At 40.0% G+C, this 23782-nt stretch overlaps 1 protein-coding gene across 1 annotated transcript in view; it reads left to right on the top strand.

Moving 5' to 3' along the window:
- Nucleotides 1–23782, top strand: part of VPS41 (VPS41 subunit of HOPS complex) — a 194646-nt gene that overhangs the window by 21662 nt on the left and 149202 nt on the right. The window contains exon 3 of the mRNA XM_082631906.1: nucleotides 17882–17989. Coding sequence (XP_082488032.1) covers nucleotides 17882–17989 — 108 coding nt within the window. The remainder of the gene's footprint in view (nucleotides 1–17881; nucleotides 17990–23782) is intronic.

The raw sequence follows: 23782 nt of genomic DNA, 5'->3' as shown, positions 1-23782 counted from the left end.
AAGTTTCCATTTTTTAAATGACTCATTTCTTTGCTGAAATATTCTATTCCATTTGTTTCAGGAGAATTTATAATTGCTTGTTGAAGCACTTTTATGATGGCTGCTTTAAAATCCTTGCCGGATAATTCCAACATCTGATTCATTTTGTTCTTATAATATACATTTTAATGGAAGACAATATTTAGATCATGAAGAATTATCAGTTACTTCCATTTTATCAGGTTCACTTATTTCCATGTGTTGTGCTCATTGCTTTACATGGATTATTTCATTTAATATGGACCACAGTCCTTTTAAGTACTGTATTAGGCAGGATGCTGAAGTAATAAACAGTTCCAAAATTGTAGTGGTTTGACATAGTAGAGATTTATTTCTGAGTGGAATCAGTGACACAGGGAGAGGAAATTGAGGCAAAAGCAATATAGAAATGTCATCATCTTCCATAAGACCTTTCCTATTTGTGGACCAGGTACAATGTGCTGTGGGAAACTTTCATAGAGCTGGAAATTGAAGCAGTTCTGCTTCATAGAGATATGTATTTCTTTTAAAATGCTGTTTTGAATAGGTTCTCAGTGTACTGTTTATTTAGAAGTATATGCCACCTTTGTAGAGGAGTTTAGTGGGTTGTACAAAGAACTTTGCAGTAGAAGCATCAAATTGTTAGCCTAACCTTTCAAGATTAAACTTGCACAGCAAAGAGGAGAGTAACAAGGGGAAAGCCATCAGGCTAAAGAGGGTTGGCAAGGAAAGAGAAGAGCCCCGAACGGAAACTGGTATGTAGTGAGGTCTGCTTTCTACCAGGTAAGGGTTCCAGTGACCTTTAGTTATTCATGAAGGCAACTGAATAGATAAACGAAGGCTTATTCTGCCTATGGTGTGTTCCTTTGAATTGCACGTGAATTACATGACCTGTGCCTGGGCCATGGCATGTAATAACAGAGGGTTAGTTACTGTCACTTCTGTCTTTATAATTTTTGTTACCATTATTTATAAACATGCCTCCTAAGTGATGTCCATTCAGATCTGGCTTAGTTCTTGCAAATATCACAATTAGGAGGTCTTGAATATGTTAGATATATTAATTTTACTAAACCAAGAAGACTGACAAATAGCTGAACCTATTTAAAACAAACCTATACACAGTTTATGTTGAATGAGGAATTAATTTTAAAATGTACCTTCTCAGTGCATCTGCCACAAGGAGAATTCTTTTTCAGTTTTGTTAAAATGAAAACCAGTCATGGTGAGAAATCAGGAGATAGGTTTTTTAAATGAGAAAATGCATCATGGAAAAATAATTTATTTTACCTGGTAGGTAGAACATTGTGAATCATTTATTGAAACTTAAATTGGTTCTTTATATCTATTAATTTTAATAAACAAATTTATAGCAACTGGTAACTAAAATGGTAATGTACCTTGTTATGAAATTGATTGGTGAGAGAAAGGGAGCATGGGGTAATAATATTGTAACCTTCCAAATAGCCCTTGGATTAAAATTTTGCTTTTTCATTTAATGAGCTATTAATATTAACAGGTTCTGCTGATTATTGCATCATTCAGGCAAGGATAAACATTCTCTGTGAAGCATATATTATAAAAGTGATATATTTGGAAACTTAGTAGAAACTTTCCAGAGGCAGGATTTGTGAAACTGTATTTCTGCTGCTGGTTCGAGATTGAGAAGATGAACATGACTGTTTCTGGTATGACATATATTTGAACAGAATTTACAATTTCACTAGGAGAAATTTATGATTTACATAGGAGAAAAATTATTTTAGACAGCCCCAGGTGGACTGATTATTTTATTTATACAACAAATATTTATTGGATAGTAGTATGTTTTGGGTGTGAGGATACACCAGCATTTGATAAAGGAGGCAGACAGTAAACAAAAACATATATCAGGCGGAAATACATGTTACGGATAAAAGTAAAGTAACATTGGGTAAGAGGACTGTGGAGTGGGCTGAGGGATGCTCTTTTATCCTGGACAGTAGGGGAGGGCTCTCTAATAAGATGACATATAAGTAAATATCCAGGGGAAAGATCTCATAGGTGAAAGGAAGAGCAAATACAGTACCTTCAGTTGGGGTCCTGCTAGAGTAGAGGTCTTTGAGGATACGAGCAGGGCTGCAACAGAATAATAGGAAATCATGTCTGAGAAGTAATGAGTGGTCAAGAACTAGAGCCTGTAAGTCAGCTTATGGACTTTAGTTTTTACCGTGCGTAAGCTGGGAAGCCATTGGAGGATCATTGTTTGGTAAGATCCCTTTGGATGACGTTTGAGAAAAAGTCAGGGAGGTGGTGGCAAGTAGGAAGCAGTGATACCAGTTAGGAGGCTTTGGCAACACTCTGGCTAGAGGTGATGAAGATTTGGGGCATTTTTTGAAGTAGAGCCAATGGATTTCTTGACTAGGAGGCAGACGTGTAAGTGAAAGAGAGGAATCAAGCATGAGCAGCTAGGATGATGGAGTATTTTAAATGAGATAGGGGAAGACTCTAGCTAGCACTGGTTTTGGTGCTCAGGGTGAGTTGCTGGTGATGGTGGTAGTTGGGCGGGGTGGGTAAATCAGAAATTCCATTTGGGGTATCTTAAGTTGGAGATGTCGATTAGCCATCCAAGTGGAAATGGCAAGTCGGTCGTTGGATAAAAAAGACTAGTGCAGGTCTGGACTGAAGATAAGAATTTGTGAATCAGGGCTTCCCTGGTGGCGCAGTGGTTGAGAGTCCGCCTGCCGATACAGGCGACACGGGTTCGTGCCCCAGTCTGGGAAGATCCCACATGCCGCGGAGCGGCTGGGCCCGTGGGTCGTGGCCGCTGGGCCTGCGCATCCGGAGCCTGTGCTCTGCAACGGGAGAGGCCACAACAGTGAGAGGCCCGCGTACCGCAAAAAAAAAAAAAAAAGAATTTGTGAATCAGCATTTGGATGGTGTTTAAAGCCATGAAACTGGATGAGATCATTTAGGGCGTGAAGACAGATACATAAGAAGCCTGATGTCTGCACCAAGGCGTACTCTAACGTTTTAGAGGTCTGGTAGATGAAGAGAAATCTTCAAAGGGGAGTGAGAAGGAGTAACCAGTGAAGTAGGAAGAGAACCACTAGAAAGCAGTGACTCAGAGGCCAAGGGAGGAATGCATCTCAGGAGGAAGAGCGTGGTCAGTTATACCAAATACTGCTGGGAGGAGGAATAAGATGAGGTCTAGGGCTTCCCCCTTGGATCTGTAATGAGGCCATTGGTGTGCTCCTTACAGGAGCAGTCGTGGTGGCTCGTAGTGGTGGAGTTGGTGGTGGGACCTGACTGGAATGGGCTCAGGGGAGATGGGGTTGGCAGAATGTCTCAGATGCTTTCAGACATTCTTGTACTGTGTAGTACAAGATGTTGATATCTAGAATGCTCATAAGGGACGCAGTTGTTCAGTGACTGCTAAAGGAGATGATAGTTATTTAGCACTTTGTCGTTAAAACATATTCAGTAAGCATGCTGCTGCTACCGCTGTTTTGATATTTTTGTCCAGTTCTATGCCAGGTACTTTGAAGAAGTCAGGGACCCTGTCACCAGGTTCTCACTAGCAGAGCTACTTGTGAGTGAACAAATGAATTACTCTTCACAGCAATTATAGGAAGCTGGCATTGTATGTTTACTTTGAAGATGGTGAAACCAAAGGGACCTTTGAGAGGTCCCTTTGTCAAAAACATGCACCAGTGACCACCCCTGGCCTCCTGACTCAAGCTGAGAACAGTTTTATCCCACCCCGTGTCCTCAAAAGGATCATGATTTAATTTAGGGGCAAGCAATGAGAACTCTTTTAGTTTGGGGTTCAGCTTGGGGAATCCAGCTCCATAGCCGCCATCATTTTTATCCTCTCTGATTGATATATTATTCTTAATAACAGGCAGATAGGTAGAATAATGGTCCCCCATGGATGTCTTCATCCCGATCCCTGGAAGCTGTGAATATGTTATGTGACATGGAAAAGGAAATTAAGGTTGCAGATGGAATTAAGGTTGCTAATCAGCTGACTTTAAGATAGGGAGGTTATCTTGGATTATCCAGGTGGGACCCATGTAGTCATAAGTCACAGTGTAGTTTTTACAGGTGGAAGGCGGAGGTTGAGAAGGTCAGAGTAATGTGATGTGAGAAAGGACTCGACTTGCTCTTGCTGGCTTTGTAGGTGGCGGAGGGAGGAGGGGACCCACAGCCAAGGAATGCACGTGGCCTCTAGAAGCTGGAAAGGACAAGGAACCAGATTCTCCCCTAGAGCCTCCAGAAGAAGACAGCCTGCTACCATCTTGATTTCAGCCCAGTGAGATCTGTACTGGGTTGTAAAATAACAAATTTGTGTTGTTTCAAGCCAGTGAGTTTATGGTGATTTGTTACAGCAGCGATAGCAAATTAATACAGTAAATAATGTGATTGTATAATCTTGGTCCCTTAGCACTTTTCATTGGTCTTTATTCTTAGGGTTTTAGGAGTAAAATACATCCAGCAAAGGAGAACATACAGAAGATAGTTGTAACAAAATTGCTAATACTGGGAGCTATATTTATAAAAACTTAGGTGTGTCTTTTCTGATAATTGCTCAAGAATGTTGTTTAAATGGTAATTCTACTTAACAGTTAGGGCCCGATACTACCCTGTCAAGGCTTTAAGGCAGCTTTTTCTCTGCAGACTCCAGAAATGCTATAACAAATCTAAATAACACATAGATTTATTTTCATCCATGAGCTATTTCAGTTTGAGTACAACCATTTTTTTTTTTTTTTTTTTTTTTTTTGTGGCTGCGTTGAGTCTTCGTTGCTGAGCACGGGCTTTCTCTAGTTGTGGCGAGCGGGGAGATTCTCTTCATTGCAGTGCACAGGCTTCTCACTGTGGAGGGTGCTCTTGTTGCGGAGCATGGGCTCTAGGCACCGTTTTTAAATATAGTGATTCACAGGCATCCATGTAATCATAATTCTTTAGAATATGACTCTCTTCTCCAAAGACCTCAGTGGATTAAATAAATCTCTCAAAATAGTATCAAAGAGATGGGAGTGGGGAAACCTCCGATAAAGCTTAAGATTTTAGTCTGTTTTCATCATTTCTATCAGTGGTTGGGCATTTTTGAGATACTTGGCCTGTGATGGGCTACTTGTGGTCAAGCATCCAGGAGAGACTATTGGCTTAATAAGAATGGGACTGTAACGTTTTCTTTAACTTTCTATAACAAGATTCACATTTAGATATGTTTGAAAACATTTTTGAAACGATGTGACAAACTCAAAAGTAATATATCTTCATTTTTTGAAAGTAGTATAAAACAAAGATGGAATTAGATTAGAAATAATTTTGTTTGCTCAATTTTATGTCTGGAAATAAACTCCAAAGGGAGGATACGAATTATACCGTTTAAACTTGGGGGCTATAATACAAATAATGGTAATATTTTTAGTAATTGACATTCACTGGATACTTAGCTGATGCTGTGCTTTGTGCTTTACATACATTTATTACATTTAATTCTCACAACAATCCTATAAGATACATATTATCATCCTCCTTTCACAAAAGATGAGGTACCTGAGGTTTTAAGTAACTTGTCCAGTGTATGAGGACTGTGTATGGTACAACTGGCATAAGAAAACTTTATTTTAGCTTATTTTGTGACTGCCCACTTGATTTTGAATTCCAGTAGATTTTTGAATAACTTTCTATCCTTTCTTCCCCTGTCCTTTGTTAACAAATGACATTAGTGAACTTTACCAAGATTTTTTTTTTAATTAAAAAACACTTTTATTTTATTTTTTTGGCTGCGTTGGGTCTTCGTTGCCGCACATGGGCTTTCTCTAGTTGCAGCGAGCAGGGGCTCCTCTTCGTTGCAGTGCACGGGCTTCTCATTGCAGTGGCTTCTCTTGTTGCGGAGCACGTGCTCTAGGCGCGCGGGCTTTAGTAGTCGTGGCACACGGGGTCAGTAGTTGTGGCGCACGAGCTTAGTTGCTCCGCGACATGTGGGATTTTCTCGGACCAGGGCTCGAGCCCGTGTCCCCTGCATTGGCAGGCGGATTCTTAACCACTGTGCCACCAGGGAAGCCCTTTACCAAGATTTTTTGATCATTCTTATTTCTCGTATCTCTTACAGCATCTCCTAGATTTTTGCTTTCTATTTGGATATGTCCTCGAAAAATATGTTTCAGTGTGGGAGTTTCTGAGAGTCTTCTGAGCCTTTGTAAAGTGCCCTTGAGGTAAATCTACAGGGAAGCAGCCCTGGGAGGAGGTAATCTCCACTTGGTGGCGGAAGGCTAGAAGACAGAGGAGTGAATGCAGGTCAGTCCTCACCCTTGCAAGGGCTCGGCTGTTCCTGCTGATTTCTGTAGTGAAAGGAGCAGCAAAACCTCCAAGTTAGGCATTGTGGGGGAGAGGTGAGCATCAGGTCTTAACAGCTCCCCCTTCTAGATGATTTCACTTGCTTCCATGGTTTCTCACTCAGGGATATTCTTCTGGAATCCCTCCTTCCTATCATTTTTATACAATCTTCAGGGTTGATTTAGGGGAAGGGGGCCAGCAGCCCAGGCCAGCTCTCTCTGGCTTGGCAAGAGCTGTGTATTAGTCAGGGTTCAGTAGAGAAACAGAACCAATGGGCTCTATTTAGGACCAACAGGAGCTGAGAGAGAGGGAGGGGGAGGGGGGGAGAGCGGGAGAGATTTGAGAGAGAGAGGATCTGAGAGAGATCCGGTAGAATCTGAACGAGGATCTGAGAGAGACCAGTAGGATCTAGAAGAGAGAGAAAGGTTTATTATAAGGTACTGGCTCGCGTGATTATGGAGCCGGCAAGTCCCAAGACCTTCAGGGTGAGTCAGAAAGCTGGAGACCCAGAAGGAGCTGATGTTTCAGTTCAAATCCTAAGACAGGAAAGAAGTCACCCACTTGCAAGACAGTTAGGCAGGAAGAACTCTTTCACTCGGTGAGAGGGTATATTTAGGCCTTCAACTGATTTGGTGAGGCCCACCCACACTGGGGAAGGCAATCTACTTAACTCAGTCTACCAATTTAGGTGTTATTGCCCTCCAAAAACACATCACAGAAACACCCAGGATAATGATTTGCTGAATATCTGGGCACTCCATGGCCCAGTCAAGTTGACACAAAATTCATCATTATAAACTTTGTTTTGTTTTTTCCATACATCTTCAACTACCATCCTAACAATGCTACATTTATTGTTTTTCATCTTCTTGTCTTTCACCTTGGCTAAAATTTCTAAATCAGTTTTGAAAAATAAAGTGATATTAGATCTCTATTTACTGAAAGTTGTTTTTTTTTTAAATCAGAAATGAGTGTTTAATTTTATAAATGCTGTTTCTGTATCTGTCAGTGTGGGCCTTTGGGGCTTTTACTTTGACCTATCAGATGATGAAATCAGATCTCTTAATAGCCAGTCTTTGCAGTTCTACAATATTTGATCGATATGATCACCAAGCTTTCTATTAATATATGCAGAGTTTGCTTTATGATATTCTATTTTGAATTTTTACATTTACATTCTTGCATCAGATAACTGAACTCTGTTTTTTTCTTTTTTTTTCCTTTGTTGTATTCTTCGGGAGTTTTGATATTACAGTTATGCTCCCTTTTCAAAATGAGTTAGGAAGTGTTTATTTCACTGTCGTGGGATAGTTTAAATAACTTAGGAATTTTCTGTTCTTTGAGGGTTTTTAATAGAACTTGCTGCTAAAACAGTCTAGGCTAGGTACCTTTCTGCAGGAGGTAGGTAGTACTTTGATGATTTTTATTTTGTCAGTGTGTACGGTGGTTATCTCATTCTGTTTGTCTTTAAAAAGTGCTAACCCTTGGACTTACTCATTATTCCGTATTCTGGTTTATTAATGCATTTTTGCTTTTACCTTTATTAGCGTTCTCTGGCTCCCTGCAATACCCACCTTCCTTATGCCAGTGTTTTCTCGGTCCTGCAGTGCTTACAGCTGGAACTCCCAGACTGTCAGTAATGCACTATCCAGCTGTTAGGGACTTATAGTCTCTGCCCATAGGAGGGCGATGTAAGCAGATGGTGGCTAAGGTTGAAAGTGTAGAGAAACAGTGGGCAGAAGCTGTAGATAGTCACCTCCTTCTGGAGAAAAACAATCCCTAATGGGTGGGGTGGGTGTCCGCTCTGTCGAGTGGGGCAGGCTCTGAGTCATGGGCATGGAGCGTTGGTGGGAGAGCCAAAAGCATCTTTCTACATTTTGTTCAGGTGGATTACTTTTTCATGAACCAAATCAAGATGTGTCATGAGTTCATGTTCAACATACGTTATCAGTTTCTCCTTGACTTTCGTAATGGTTTATCTTAATTTTTATTGCTATGCGGGGCTTTTATCTGTATCTGTTTCTTCATGGAAATTATTGAGAAGCTGTCAGAGGCTTTGGTGGGGCTAGCTAGCCAGGTGCTTCTTTGCACCTGGAATAGGGAATGACCAATTGAAAGATGCTCGAGAGGTATTTAATCTCCTCACAGACAAAATAATCTCAAGGAACTGTGGCATTTTACTTTTTAATATAACAATAAACATAGAGATTAAAAATAAATGTGGGCTTCCCTGGTGGCGCAGTGGTTGAGGGTCCGCCTGCTGATGCAGGGGACATGGGTTCGTGCCCCGGTCTGGGGGGATCCCACATGCCGCGGAGCGGCTGGGCCCATGAGCCATGGCCCCTGGGCCTGCGTGTCCGGAGCCTGTGCTCCGCAATGGGAGAGGCCACAACAGTGAGAGGCCCGTGTACCAAAAAAAATAATAATAATAAATAAATGTAAATTTGTCATGAACATTGAGTTTGCGGGACCTCTGTTGCTACTACTACTGTCTGCTGCTCTTTGCCTTTGTTTGGTATCTCCATCTCCCCATGCCCTCCCCTCCCCACGTCTGTAAGATAACACATAATTTCGATGATCTCTGAGGTTCCTTTTGGCTGCTATTCTATGATTTGGATTTTCCTGTGTGGAAATCTAAATGAGCATGTCTCAGAAAAGCTTCTTCCTAAACTCGGTCTGCCGTTAACGATGTACTTGTGTTTTCACTGGCCTTTATTAGGTACCCACGGTTTTGTTAGGTGAAGTTCAGAACAGTGAAAAGGCATAAACCCTGCTTCTGAGGCTCTTGGGATCACCAAGGGGTATTGGGAAGAAAGGAAAAGAGGGTTTTGTTGGCTTTAGTGGCGGAAATTGTGCACCTGAATGGCATATCTTGAAGATTGGTCAGGTTATTCCATATGGCTGGAAGGAAATGAAAAGCTTATTTGCTTTTCTCATTTTCCCCCCTCCTCTCTATATTCTTAGCGCTTTCCCAATATAAATTCCTCCTTGAATTGAACATGAAATTCTGATACTACAGAGCAAAAGAGAGATCAGGGTTTATGAAGACTGCATATCTTGTGAATCTCAAGTAGAGCTCTTCAATGATTACAGGCTCAACTTTTTCTCACTTTTCTAGTCAAAGTGTTAAACAGGAAGGAGAGCAGCTTTAAGAGATAAGAATCTCAGTTCAGGGGCTTCCCTGGTGGCGCAGTGGTTGAGAGTCCGCCTGCCGATGCAGGGGACACGGGTTCGTGCCCCGGTCCGGGAAGATCCCACATGCCGCGGAGCGGCTGGGCCCGTGAGCCATGGCCGCTTAGCCTGCGCGTCTGGAGCCTGTGCTCTGCAACGGGAGAGGCCGCAACAGTGAGAGGCCCGCATACCGCAAAAAACAAACAAACAAAAAAAGAATCTTAGTTCAGTAGATACAAAATTTTGAAGAGGATGTTGAACAGTGGTTGTAAAAATATATAAATATAATAATTCTATAATAAATATAATGCATATTGATTTTAGCAAGTTTAGAAAATATTGGCAGTAGATCACAGTAATGATTTTTATTTGCCATCTTCTGTAATGGTTACAGCAACCCTGTGATGGGAGTCCTGTTATCACTCTCATTCTACAGATGAAGAAACCGAAGCTTAGGGAGGTTACTATTGATATTTTGGTGTTTATTCTTCTCATTTTCCCCCCACATGTGTATATGAATTTCTTCAATAACACTTGGATCACGCAAAGCAGGCTTTTATGACCTCCTTGTTCACCTAATAAGATGTTTTGAGAACCTTTCCCTTTGTTATTAAATCGTCTTTGAAAACAGATTTTAGGGTCTCTGTCATATTTGATCTTGTGAAATTTATTTAACCCAGGGTTTCTTGACCTTGGCACTATTGGCATTTTGGACCAGATAATTTTTTGTTCCTGTCCACTGTAGGATATTTACCATCATCCCTGGCCTCTACCCCACTAGATACCAGTAGCATCTTCTCCCCCAATTCAGTTGTGACAACAAAAATGTCCCCAGACATTGCCAAGTAAATGACTTGGGGGGTGGGCAAAATTACCTCCAGTTGAATACCACTTATTTAACCATATGCATTTTAAGCTTTAAAAAATAATATATGCATATGAGTAGACTCATCGGAATTTTCTATCTATATGAAAAAGTTAGACCCATGTCATCTAGATTACATTTATCGGCTCCTAATTTCAGCTACTTGTTTTTGATTAATATGTTTTCAATAATAGCAGTATTGCTTGAAAGTAAAAAATGGAACAACATTATTTGCATTCATTTAAGAATGTAATTGCTTGTCTGTCACCAGTCTGATGGAAAGGCATCCTGGGAGCTTTGACCACAGTTGTTTTATTGTAGATGAATTCCATATCTCCATGTCAGTTTCTTAAAAAGTTTGGTCATTGAGGCAGCTGTAATACCTTGTGTTGTTAATGGAAACCAGAAGTTACTCTCTTGGCTTGTTTATGTAGTTTTCTTGATAGGTTTTGACATTTTAGAAGGCTATATGAAGCCATCTTCCCTACCAGATAGTCATCTTTTTGTGTAAGTAAAATCATCCTTTTGTAATAGAACTGTCATCTATAACAGTCAATAGTGGCACTTGCCCTTTTAAGGAGGTGACAATCATTTGGGGAGGGGGCAAATACAAAGTTAATAAAAAGGTCCTAATTTCTTGATGAATTTTGAATCTTACAGTTCGTCTTTTTTATACAGCTTTTCTAATCATAAGCCTCTTCTACTGTTTCTGGAAAAGCTCCAGATTGATATGACGTAGGTGGAGATGTCCTTTATTGCCCATGTACGTTTACTGGTAACGTTACAGTTTCAAATAAACGCATATGCACAATACTAAATAGTTCTTGACTATTTATATTACCTTTGTTGATAGTAAAGTTGATGCAGTTACTGTTGTAGTGAATAGTTCTATTCCTTAAAAATTTGTTAGTTATGTTTTTGCGACTTGTGTGTTTTGATTGACTTACAGTGTAATTTCAGTTATGCTTTAAAAAATTCTTATTTGTATCTGGCACCTACTGTGTTTTATTTTTTTCTTCTCTATCTCCTCTAATAAATAGTGATCAAAAAGAAATATTTTAATATATCATGGGGCTTCTTATGAAGTGAATTATTTGTTAAGAGAGAAAATGGTTTCAAATACAAATTTTCTAAAGTTCAAATGTCTGACACTAGATTTTGATAGCTTTTTAAAAATACTTTAAACTTATAAGGGTGACTACCAATTTTGAGTATTTCAATTCTTATTAAAGTAACTAGAATTCTAGAGACAATGTTCTCAAGGAAGAAAACCTTTATACTTTCAGACTGATGGCTGGTTATTGATTTGCTTTTTATTAAGACTTGGTTTTTTCCTGTGGAAGTTCAGACTGTTTTTTTTTTTAGACAATGAGAATTTTGTTTTGTTTTGTTTTTGAGGATGTTAGTGTTCCCTACTGTATCTAGCTTGAAAACATTGGATATTTATTAAAAGGATTTGCCCCTGGTCAGATGTAGTTGATGATGAGATCAACTAATCCATTCATCTTATTAAAACTCCTAGAGGTTCAACTGAGGTCTTTCTCATAGGTGAGGCTGGATGTGATGAAGGACATGTCCATAGAGTGAGATTGTGAATTGTCCAGGAGTGCTCCACTGGTGATATTCTCCACTCACTTAACTTGGACTTTGTAAATATCTCAGCTCACTCCTTCAGTGTATCTAGTATCATTTTGTTTTGTGAAAAAAACCCAAACAAGACAAAACTGTATTTTAACAAAGAACTGATATCCAGAAATAACATTTTAAGTTCTATATTAATAGGAACAGTAGAAAATGTAATGATCTTTCTGTGAACCCCCTGAATTCATGACACACTTTTTTTTTTTTTTTTTAAATAAAATTCAGGTCTTCATTTGAATTGTCACAGTGGTACATAAAATGTACCGATGTGGGGCTTCCCTGGTGGCACAGTGGTTGAGAGTCCGCCTGCTGATGCAGGGGACACGGGTTCGTGCCCCGGTCCGGGAAGATCCCACATGCTGCGGAGCAGCTGGGCCCGTGAGCCATGGCCGCTGAGCCTGCGCGTCCGGAGCCTGTGCTCCGCAACGGGAGAGGCCACAGCAGTAAGAGGCCCGCGTACCAAAAAAAAAAAAAAAAAAAAAGTACTGATGTGTGAAAGATGTGGATAGCGTTAAAACAGTATGAAAAATTGGTTATAAACACCAAACTATTTTTTCTTGTACACAAAATTTAAATTATCAGGTGAAAAGTACAATATTCTCGTTGGTTACATAAGTCAATAAGTTAGGTGGCGGGACTTCCTATGTGTAAATTTACCCTGTGGTGCTAGTTACAAATTACTAAATAGTTTTTGAGCAGAAATCTTTAATTGCCTTAGTCTGTTGTCCCCAAAAGGAATCTTTTCGCCGTTAAGTTCAAAACTCAGTAAAAAATGACCGTGATAAGAAATTTATTTTCAGATAGTGTTTTAGAGTCCTATAGGATGATCTAAAGGACCTGTCTTTAATTAAAAGTGCTGTACACTTAGTGAAAATCCATGTTAGTTGAGGAATTGATTCTTTTTAAAGGAAAGCTGCAGATTTTTCTTGTATGGGTAAATGTCACTCTGTTCATATCTTCGCTTAGCTGCAAGTCAGGACTTGTACTATTCCTCTAGGTTGTCATAGAAACGCAGTTAACTGTCATCTCAACTCAGACTGTTGATGGTTTTATTTGTAGGCTTGCAAGATTATTAAAATTTAACAAAAATTATTGATTTGCTTTTTATTAACACTGGGTTGTTTTCCATGCAAGTTCAAATTGCATGAAAGTCTTTTTTTCTGTTTATTTTTACAGTGAAACTCTGAAATCTACCTGTTTTTTTTTAAATTTTTTTATTTAAAATGTGATATATAGTCTGCAGCAGTGGAATAACCTCCGCGATGTATTTTTGAATCACTTTCCATTTTCTTTGTTTACAGCAAGCAGAAAACACCTTTAAAAATTCACCTTTACCCCGCTTTTAACTTTACATAAAAGATACCTGTCAGAAAAGCATGAAATGCTACGTCAAGTGCCTAATATTGGAGTTTTCATTTTATTTATGGTTTTCGAAACCTAGCACAAATGCTTCAGTGAACTGTGCTGTGAAAGTATTTATTTTTGTATATTTATGTGAGAGAAATTATTTAGTTTTCACTTATAAATAAGACAGGCAAACCTTATTTACCATAACTTCACCTAATGGTCCGTGGATGAGTGCTTTTATGCAAAATAGTCAAGAGGCTAGAATTAACTTTTCCCATTGGATGCACATTTGATGTCTAGACCTGAACATGTGACATCTTATTATAAAGACTAACATTCAGGATTCAATTTTTATTTAACACATTTACTTCAGAATGCACACATCCTGCCTTTGCTACATTTAGTGTTAGCTTTGAAATGATTTCTATTTCTTGCTTGTAGATACATAAGTAGAAGTGTTTATTTGTTGCTTTTTCTAATTTTCTTTTTTCTAAGTTTTTTAAGACTTGGTTAATTAGCTATTTGATATTTTATTTTAACAGCAGGTCACTTTTGGGCATGTAGCATCTCCTTGGGTTGGGGTGATTATTGCAGTTACCTTTTTAAAGAAGGGTAGGTCTTTTAAAGAACCATGAACATGATACTTCCTTTTGTGGCTGTTAGTTCTTAGAGTTCTTCGTGGAAAGTTAATAGTAGGTAGACCATCTTTGATTTTAACACCCTTTTACTAAATAACCAACTAATAGCGTGTGTATACTTGGAGAAGAAAATTTAAGACAGCTCATCAGTAGACATGGAATATTGATTTTTTAAATTAAACCAGGTTTATTGCTCTTAAAATTTTACTACTCTTCTTGTAGCTAGTCTGCATGATGGCCCCTGGTGATCCTCACCTCCTACTATTCCTGCCCTTGTGTCCTCCTTTCCCACACTGAATCTCGTCTGGCCCGCATGATCAACGGAATATTGCAGAAGCATCAGTGTGTGACCTCTGAAGCTAGGTCATATATAACATTAGGGTTTCCACTGTGCATATCACTCTGGGGAAGCCACCTCTGCCATTTCCTAAGGACGCTCAAGCAGCCCTTTGGAGAAGTCGAGGAGGCCAGCAACTGAAGCCTCCTGCCAACAGCCAGCCCCAACTTGCCACCCATTTGAATGAGTCATCTGGGAAGCCAGTACTCCAACCCCAGTCAATTCTTCAGGTGCCCAGCTCACACCTTCCCTGCAACCCCATAACAGATCTTGAATCTGAACCACCCAGCCAAAGCCACTTCTGTATTGTTTACCCACAGAAACTCAGTTAAATAATACATATTGATTGTTGTTTTAAGTCGGTAAATGTTGGAATAACATGTTATGCATCTATAGATAACTAATGCACCTGCTAAAGAAACACATTTTTAAGCAATTCCTATTGATCACATAGTTTATAGTTGTAGGCATGAAAATTATGGAGGCTTCTGTTGTGATTTGTAGTGTAATTTTTATAGCAGTTTTTATACAAGACATTGACATTAGAGCATTCATAACTGAATTTGAATTTTGGCTTTCCTTTCTACCCACTGTGTATCTTAAGGAAATTACCTAAAATTTCTGATCATCAGTTTTTACTGAAAATCTGTAAAATGGGATAATGATATTCAACTCTCCATAGTTTTTTTAAAGTCAGGATGAAATGAGATACCTATTAAGTCTGTAGCATGATGTTTGATATATCTCATCCTTTCTGTTTAACCAGAAATTAGCCCCTTTCCATGTGAAGCTGCAGGTCTTTGCTCCAGGGGTAAAGACTTCTGTAAGCATCTGAGTTTGTGGTCTCTGTGTGACTGTTTATTAGTATTATAATCTTTAAGAGGCTCAGTACTTACTACTCTGCAAGTCATTTTTCTTTTACATAATTTTCTTTTTACTGTGATGAGCCTAGGTGTGATTTTCTTCATATTTCTTGCTTGGGTTTGCAGAGCTTCTTGAACTTGTGGGTTGATGTCTTATAAGTTTTGAAAATTCTCAGTTGTTTCCTCTGTAAGTGTTCTTCCTGTCTTTCCTCCCTCCCATTTTCCCATTTTCTTTATCCTTGTGGGATTGTGTTGAAAAGTATGTTAGCCCTTTTCCCTGTGTTCCACATATTACATATAATTTTTCTCTATTTTCCATACATTTTCTTTCTCTGGCCTTCCCTTTGGATATCTTTTTTAAAAAATATTTATTTATCTATTTATTTATTTTGTCTGTGCCGGATCTTAGTTGTGTCATGCAGACTCATAGTTGTGGCATGTGGAGTTCTTAGCTGTGGCATGCAGTGGGATCTAGTTCCCTGACCAGGGATCAAACCTGGGCCCCCTGCATTGGGAGCACAGAGTCTTACCCACTGGACCACCAGGGAAGTCCCCCCTTTGGCTATCTTTTGACCTGTTTTCCATCTCACTAATCCTGTCTTCTGCTTTGCTAATCTTCTGTTGAGCCATCTATTGCCTTCTTAATTTCAGTTATATTTTTCAGTTCTAAAATTTTCATTTGATTCTTTTTTACAGATTACAGTTCTCTGTTGAAAATCTCCCTTTTCATCTGTCTTATTCATCTTTTCCTCCCTCCCTCCCTCCCCCCCTCACTCCCTTCCTTCCTTCCTTCCTTCCAGAACATACTAGTTATAGTTATATTAAAGTCCTTTTCTTCTAACTCCAGTTAGTAGGTCACCCATGGGTCTGTTTTTACAATATTTTTTTCTCCTTGATTTTCAGTCATTTGGTCCAGTCTTGTGGTGCACCTGGTAATTTTTTATTGAATTCTCGGTATTGTAAGTGAAGAATTGTAGAAGTCCCCATAATATTCTTTTTCCAAGGGGTCAACCTTTCCTTTACTGGACAGATGGGTTGAGGGTTATGTACCTTACTCTAGTCAGGGATTGAACTGAGTTGAAGCTAGACAGAGGTTTGGGGAAGCTATTGTGCTTATCCCCTGGGGACCAGGAGTCCCAAATGAGAGCCTGTGGTATTCACCAGGATCTCATTTCCCGATGGCTCCTGAACTCTAATTCTTCCCTTCCCAGCATATCAAGGCAGTGAGTTTGCATTTTTGAGGCTTTCTGTTTAGCATTTTTGTCTCATACCTTATGTAGCTTTGGAAATTTACAGTTGTCCTCTGGGGAAAAGTGGCTGTGTAACAAACTCACTTCTTTGCCTCTGTCTTCCACTGGGGTCTTAGCCCATCAGGTCCCCAGTCCCCACAAGTACCAGAAGCCTTGCTGTTTTCCATCCTCCCAGTAGTGGCCATCTTTCCAGGTAGAGATTCTCAGCCTCTTGTTGATAAATGCCTCCATGAAGAATGGCTGTAGAATGCCAGCTCACCTCTCCATGGTTTGTCCACTATCTTGGAATCCTGACTCTTCTAGTTCAGGTTGCCTCGGCAGCCCTTTAATTGATGCCTTAGAGTGATGTTTCTCTATAGTTCATTAAGCCTTCCTAGTTATTCTAGGTGAGAACATTGATATGCCTCAAACTACCCAAATGTTAGCTGGAAGGTGAGGACTACACAATTATTTTTGAAGGAAATGTCAATGATTAGATCATTTTTGTGAACTTCTCTTTTGGCCAGCTTTATCCAATCATAGATGTTGGTATGTGCATATTTTCTTGTTTCTCATTACATACTGATGAAGTAAAATGGAATATTTTTCTGAATCATTGTAATAATTTTTATAACCTTGATTTATTAATTCATGGCCATTATGGTCAACATAGATTCCTAACTTTATTTTATAACTCTGAGGATCAAGAATGTCTTATGATGCTGTATCAACAGTGAAATTGAACATATAAAGTTAGTGATAATATTGAATACATATAAAATGATTGAGTCAACAGTGAATATTCTAACATAACAATGAGAGTCAACAGTGAATATTCTAACATAAACTAAATAAATAATGACTGTTCATGGTTTACCAGTTATTTAAAATAAATATTAAAATATTTTTTCTGAAGAGTAATATATAGTTTGTTTTATATAAAATTTCTAATTTTCTTTCACTTTGACTTAATTTTTATAATTATATTTTTCTAATTAACATGAGATATTCTCAAATCTGACAAAAATACTTGTAATCTTGAAATGCAAAATTCATGTCTTTTAGAGGTTTATTATATTCCTATCTCACTGCTGTGTTTTATGTCCATGAGGGCACACTGACAAGTATTTTGCCCATACGCTATTTATTGACTTTGTCTGCATAGTCGGACAGACAGTATTGTATTTAATATGCTAAAGTTGACTGTTGTCAACAGTGAGTATATATAGTCCTCTTTCCAGCTTTTGAATTTATTCTGCCATTGAAATTGTAGCAGTTGATAGACCAGTTGGAAAAATGAAACATGAGGATCTTAACCTTTAGCTGTAGTTGGGTTGCTGACAGTCATTGAGGGAACCATCTCTGGTTCCCCCTTACAATGTGTGTTTTGAGTCTTTCAAATAAGTCCTTGAGGGCTGTCATGTTCTCTGCTCTCTGTGCAGGAAGAAGAGAGTGAAGAGGAGCCCAAACTGAAGTATGAAAGGCTCTCCAATGGGGTAACTGAAATCCTTCAGAAGGATGCCGCTAGCTGCATGACAGTCCACGACAAGGTAAGGTGACCCATGTAGAGGATTCTGCTGTGAGTTGTTTCTGTGGTAAGTTTGTTGATACTTTGGTGTCTGGGTGCTTTGCATGGTGGTTTTTTTTTTTTTTTTTTTTTTTTTTTTTTTTTTACAGTAATCGTGTCTCCTTTCCATTCTTCCTCTCTCCTTTCTCGCCAACAAAAAACCAAAACAACAACCAGAGATATTATATAAATGTATTTGTACACACACACACCACCCACTGCAAGGGTATATCAAGTAGGATTCAGACGATGATGGATGTGAAAGGTTTGTAGCAAGTGGTTCTCGGAAACCCTAGTGCTTAATTCCTCAGCTCTTAAGTAGTAGAGTAGGAAAGTGTTAAGATGAGAAGTATTGTGGAGCTCATTGCTTTCGTGAAAGTAGAAGAGATTCCATTGGAGGCCTTAGGAATCAGTAGCAAGGCCCCAGATGATTACTTATCTATTATATGAATGAATGAATAGATTCCACATCTGGGCCTTTGCTATAACAAAGCCCTCCCACCAACTTTCTGAATCCAGGCTAAGTACTATACAGGACGCTTAGCCCATTCTTAGACCAAAACAATCTGGGTCATAATTGGAATATCAGAGGCCAGGGAGTTTCACCCATTGCTCTGTCTTCCCTATCAGCCCTGTGAGTGAGCCTTGGTACCTCCACAAAAGGCAGACCCCCAGCTCTGATCCATCTCCTGGCTTTATCCCTTTGTTACCAGCAGTAGTGTCCCATCCTCCTCCTTACCGCCACCCAGTTCCCCTTTACTACCGATTTCATTCCATTGTGAACAGATTCCTGCACTTGCTCAGCACGGCAGTAGGATATGTGCTGTCTGTTCTCTTTTTCCAGAAACCCCCTCCTTCGGCCCTGTTTCATCTCTCTACCCTTAAGGCCACACTCTAGAGGGTGTCCGTCCCTGGGACTTGAGGATCTTTTGGGCAACGCTCTCTTATCCTTTTTTCCTTGCAGCTATTGTGTTCGTCTTCCCACTAACCCTGTTTTGTGACTTTATGGAGCCCTGATCTCTAATCCATTCTTTCTCTTTCTTTCTGTCAAGTGGTCAACTATCCTAAGTTAACTTTACCAGAGATTCAATTCTCTAATGGCCCTGACCCTCATGTGCCCCCCAGCTACACTCTCAGCTCCGAGTCAGTGCTCAGATGACCAAAGCCGCCCACCATGTGCTGGTACACGTTGCGTGCCGAGGTGCACATGCCACTGAAAGGGCTGATATTTATTTGTCCTTCATCAGCTCCTTCGGTCCCCAATCCGCCTCTTCAGCCACAATCCCTTCACTCTCAGAGGATGATCTCATTTCTATTTAATTAAGAAAATGGAAACTACGAAGCATGATCAGCCTCAATTCCTGACCCCTTTCCCAGCTCATCTGAATCCATGCCCATCCTTCCCCACAGGAGCTGTTCTTCCTCCTGCTCAAGGACCTTTTAGTCCACTTCTTTACTTCACCTCCCCTCATCTCCTGCCTTCTCTCCTAGTGATCAGGCTATGTCATGGAACAGACATAACTCTAGCCCCACGTGACTACTGATCTACTTTCTGATTCTATGAATGAGACTTTTTTGGATGTTTCATATACGTGGAGTCAAACATTGTTTGGTCTCTTGTGTCTGGCTTCTTACACTTACTATCGTGTTTTTGAGGTTCACTTGTGACGGAGCACATATCAGCACTTCATTCCGCCTTATTGCTGGATAATATTCCAGTGTATGGACAGAACACACTTTGTCCATTCACCAATTTGTGGAAATTTCGATGCTTTTGACACTGCGGATCTCACCTTTCTTAAGACTTCCTTATCATGACACCATTTTCTTATCACTTTCTTGATCACTTCTGTTATTCCCTTCTGGTTTTCTTTCAGTTTCTTTCACCTCTACTTTTCCCTTACATGTTGGTTTTCCCAAGATTTGGTCCATTGGCCACATGTCTTCTAAATGTGTATTTTTTAAAAAATATATTTATTTATTTATTTGGCCACGTTGGGTCTTCGTTGCTGCACGTGGGCTTTCTCTAGTTGTTGAGAGCGGGGGCTACTCTTTGTTGCGGTGTGTGGGCTTCTCATTGTGGTGGCTTCTCTTGTTGCCGAGCACGGGCTCTAGGCACGCGGGCTTCAGTAGTTGTGGCTCACGGGCTCTAGAGCACAGGCTCAGTAGTTGTGGCGCACGGGCTTAGTTGCTCTGTAGCATGTGGGATCTTCCCGGATCAGGGCTCAAACTCGTGTCCCCTGCATTGGCAGGCGGATTCTTAACCACTGCGCCACCAGGGAAGACCAAATGTGTACTCTCCTTGATATTTAAATTTCATGATTTCTGTGGCCACCTCCACTCTGACCCTTCCAAGAATAGCGTGCTTATTTATCCAGGTGCCTCCTACACAGCTCTACCTTTGGTTCTGTTTATACCTGAGACTCGCCATGTCCATAATGAGCTCATCTTCTTTTCCCTTCCTTCCCTTGCCTCTGTTTTTTTTTGGGTTCTCTGCCCCATTTGGTGGCATCACCTAAGCCAAAGCTGACTCCTTCTCCCCTTCCGCCCAGTCATTCCCTAAGTCCTGGTGGTTCTCTCACCACCCCCGCCCTAGCCAAGGCCCTCATCTTCTCCTGGCTGTACTCGTGTGCCTCCCATTTTTCTACCCAGATCTGATTTTCATCATCCAGTAAATAAAAGTCTGAGCTCCTTCATGTGGTGTTTAAGGTCCTCTGAGATCTTACCTCCTTGTGTGATTGGCCCCATATCTGACCACTTTCTGCCACAGGTGCGATGCTCTGGCAGCAACTCCTGACTCTTCTTACTCACAGCATCTCTTCTGCCTGGCTTCTACCCCCATGTCACCTGCTTGAGTCCACTCCCAGGCTGAGTCAAAGATCTTTTAATACAGGCATTCATCATTTCTCCCTGGAACTAATGAACACACCGTGAACCAATCTATTTTCCTTCAGATCTGATTTCATCCTAGTCCATTTATAACACTTCTTTCTACTGAAATAATCTTCCAGGAATTCAGATCTGATCATGCACTCCTCCTTCCTAGAATTCTGTATTGGCTTCCTGGTGTCTTCATGATTTGAACACACTCCCTCCCACCCCACCCCCAAACACACACTCACTTTGTTACCTTTCATCTCTCCATAAATATTCCCTGGTGGCGCAGTGGTTAAGAATCCGCCTGCCAATGCAGGGGACACAGGTTCAAGCCCTAGTTCAGGAAGATCCGACATGCCGCGGAGCAACTAAGCCCGTGAACCACAGCTACTGAGCCTGTGCTCTAGAGCCCGTGAGCCACAACTACTGAAGCCCGCGTGCCTAGAGCCTGTGCTCCGCAACAAGCGAAGCCACCTCGATGAGAAGCCTGCGTACCGCAACCAAGAGTAGCCCCCTCTCGCTGCAACTAGAGAAAGCCCACGCGCAGCAACAAAGACTCAACGCGGCCAAAATAAATAAATAAATAGATAGATAGATAGATAGATAAATAAAACTCTTCAATGGCTCTTATTACACGCAAGATGAAGTCTGAAAAGTTTAAAAAAAAAAAATTCAGAAATCTCCTGTTAACCAACCTTGCCAATCTCATTGCCTGTCTCCTGCCCTGGATGCTTCCACCATATAAAACTATTTGTAATTTTTTGCCTTTGTCCTGCTTTTTATGTGACTACATGCCTTTGTGCAAGTTGTATCCACACTGCCTAAAATGGTCTTTACCACAAGCCTGTCCCATCTGCCTCAGTGTCTGTTGTCTAACACTCCTCCTTCAAAGTTGACCCTTGAACAACATGGATTGGAACTGCATGGGGTCCACATATACACGGATTTTTTTCAGTAGTAAATACTACACAGTCCCTGGTTAGTTGAATCTGTGGCTGTAGAACCACTGATCTGGAGGAACCGTGGATCTAGAAGGCCAACTATAAGTTACATGCACATTTGCAGCTGCAGGAAGGGTGGGTGCCCCTAACCGCCCCCCAGATTGTTCAGAGGCCAGCTATCTATGATTGAAAAAAATCTGTGTCTAAGTGGACCCTCCCAGTTCAAACCTGTGTTGTTCACGAGTCAATTGTACTTACTTTTAAAGCATACTCTAAAAATTTAATCTTACTCAGTTTTTTATTTCTGTCTCCATCATTTTACCGTCATCCTTTTAAGTCATACGTGCTTATTGTCTAAGCGTATCATAGGTGCTTTGTGTGTGTGTGTGTGTGTGTGTGTGTGTGTGTGTGTGTGTGTTGAATAAACCACCAAATTGATGAAAAGGAGAACAAAGTTTGCCTCCCCAGAGGTCAAACTTTATTAACACCGTACTTAATCCAACTTGGCCAAGGAGCCTGACAGTGGGAACTGTAGTCAGACTAAGTTTGAGAACATGCACTCTTGATATGAGGCTCATGTTTCTATTTACCAGGCTTCTGATCCAGTTGAGAGAATTTTAGCTCTTAATTCTGGCCCTAGCTCTGCCACTCATTGACTGTCTCCGGGGGAGTCACATCAACTCCCAGAACTTATTTCCTTATGTGTAATTGAAGGCAGTCCATGCTCTAATGCTTTGAATGCTGTAAAGTGCTAGGTGAAACATAGATATTACTATACAGCTGAACACATTTGAAATGTGCTCCTTCTTGTTTCTTTCGTGGTGTCCAAAAGACTGCTTATTGCTGCTTCTACCCGTTTACTTACAAAAAGTCCAATTGTTCAAAGGAAAAGCCATTATGCTGGTGTATTGTTCAGAAGGATTCAATGCCCAAATGATAGTTTATAAAATGAGTCAAGTTTCTGTATTTAAACAGGAAAGGGACTAATTAAATTATGTTTATTCTTTGCCCATGCTGGATTTTAAGTGCTCTCAGGTTAAAAGAAAAAAAATTCAATAGTTACAAAAGCACAAAGCTTTTCATGTCTGGAAGGAGGGTCATATTTAAAGGATTTATATTTATGTTTGTGACTTGTGGCCAATTCTGCATTTTTTTCTTGTATTTTAAGTAATCGAAAGCAACTTAAAAACTTTCATTAGCAAATGAAAGTATGACTCATTAATAGTTTTGGTAGTTAAATTTTTAAGAACTATACGATTGCCTTATCAAACTTGATTGTTTTAAGAGCACATAAAGTTATTTCTAAAAGGGAGCAACAATAATTTATCTAATCCAAATGATGAAATGTTTTCCTAAACAAAAGGTAGCTTATCATAAAAACCACTGCATTTTTTTTCAAAGATGTTCTAAAGTAATTATAGTTTTAGGTTGAAATCATACAATCAAAATAATTATTTTACGTTTCCTTTCTGTCTTAAGTATTAAATGAATTAAACTAGTAATTTTGAAAAGAAAAAAGGAAAGAATTAATATTTGGGGTAAAGTACTCTGTATAGAACCTTTAAAACTTTGATAAAATATAATTGGAAGTTCAAGAATGGCCTTCACAGAGATATCAGAGAATGACCCAGTATTAAAGCATTGGCCCTCTTGGTTTTCTTTCTTTCTTTTCTTTTTGACTTTTGACCACGCCATGCAGCATGTGGGATCTTAGATCCCCAGTCGGGGATCGAACCTGTGCCCCCTTCATTGGCAGCGTGGAGCCTTAACCACTGGACCGCCAGGAAAGTCCCCCCCTTAGTTTTCTAACAAAGTAAATACAGTGTTTATGAGCACAGTCAATACTGTCAAGTACTTGGGTGTAGTGAGCTTTTAAAACCCATTTATTCTTTTACCATAGGTGGCCTCAGAATGGAGTATTGTTTGTAGCTAGTATTAGGTGGTATTTTTCTATTCAC

This window comes from Mesoplodon mirus (genome assembly GCF_964341445.2).
Source record: "Mesoplodon mirus genome assembly, chromosome: 9".
Classification (NCBI taxonomy): Eukaryota; Metazoa; Chordata; class Mammalia; order Artiodactyla; family Ziphiidae; genus Mesoplodon; species Mesoplodon mirus.
Note: the sequence above shows the minus strand (reverse complement) of the source record. Positions and strands in the feature narration are given on the sequence as shown.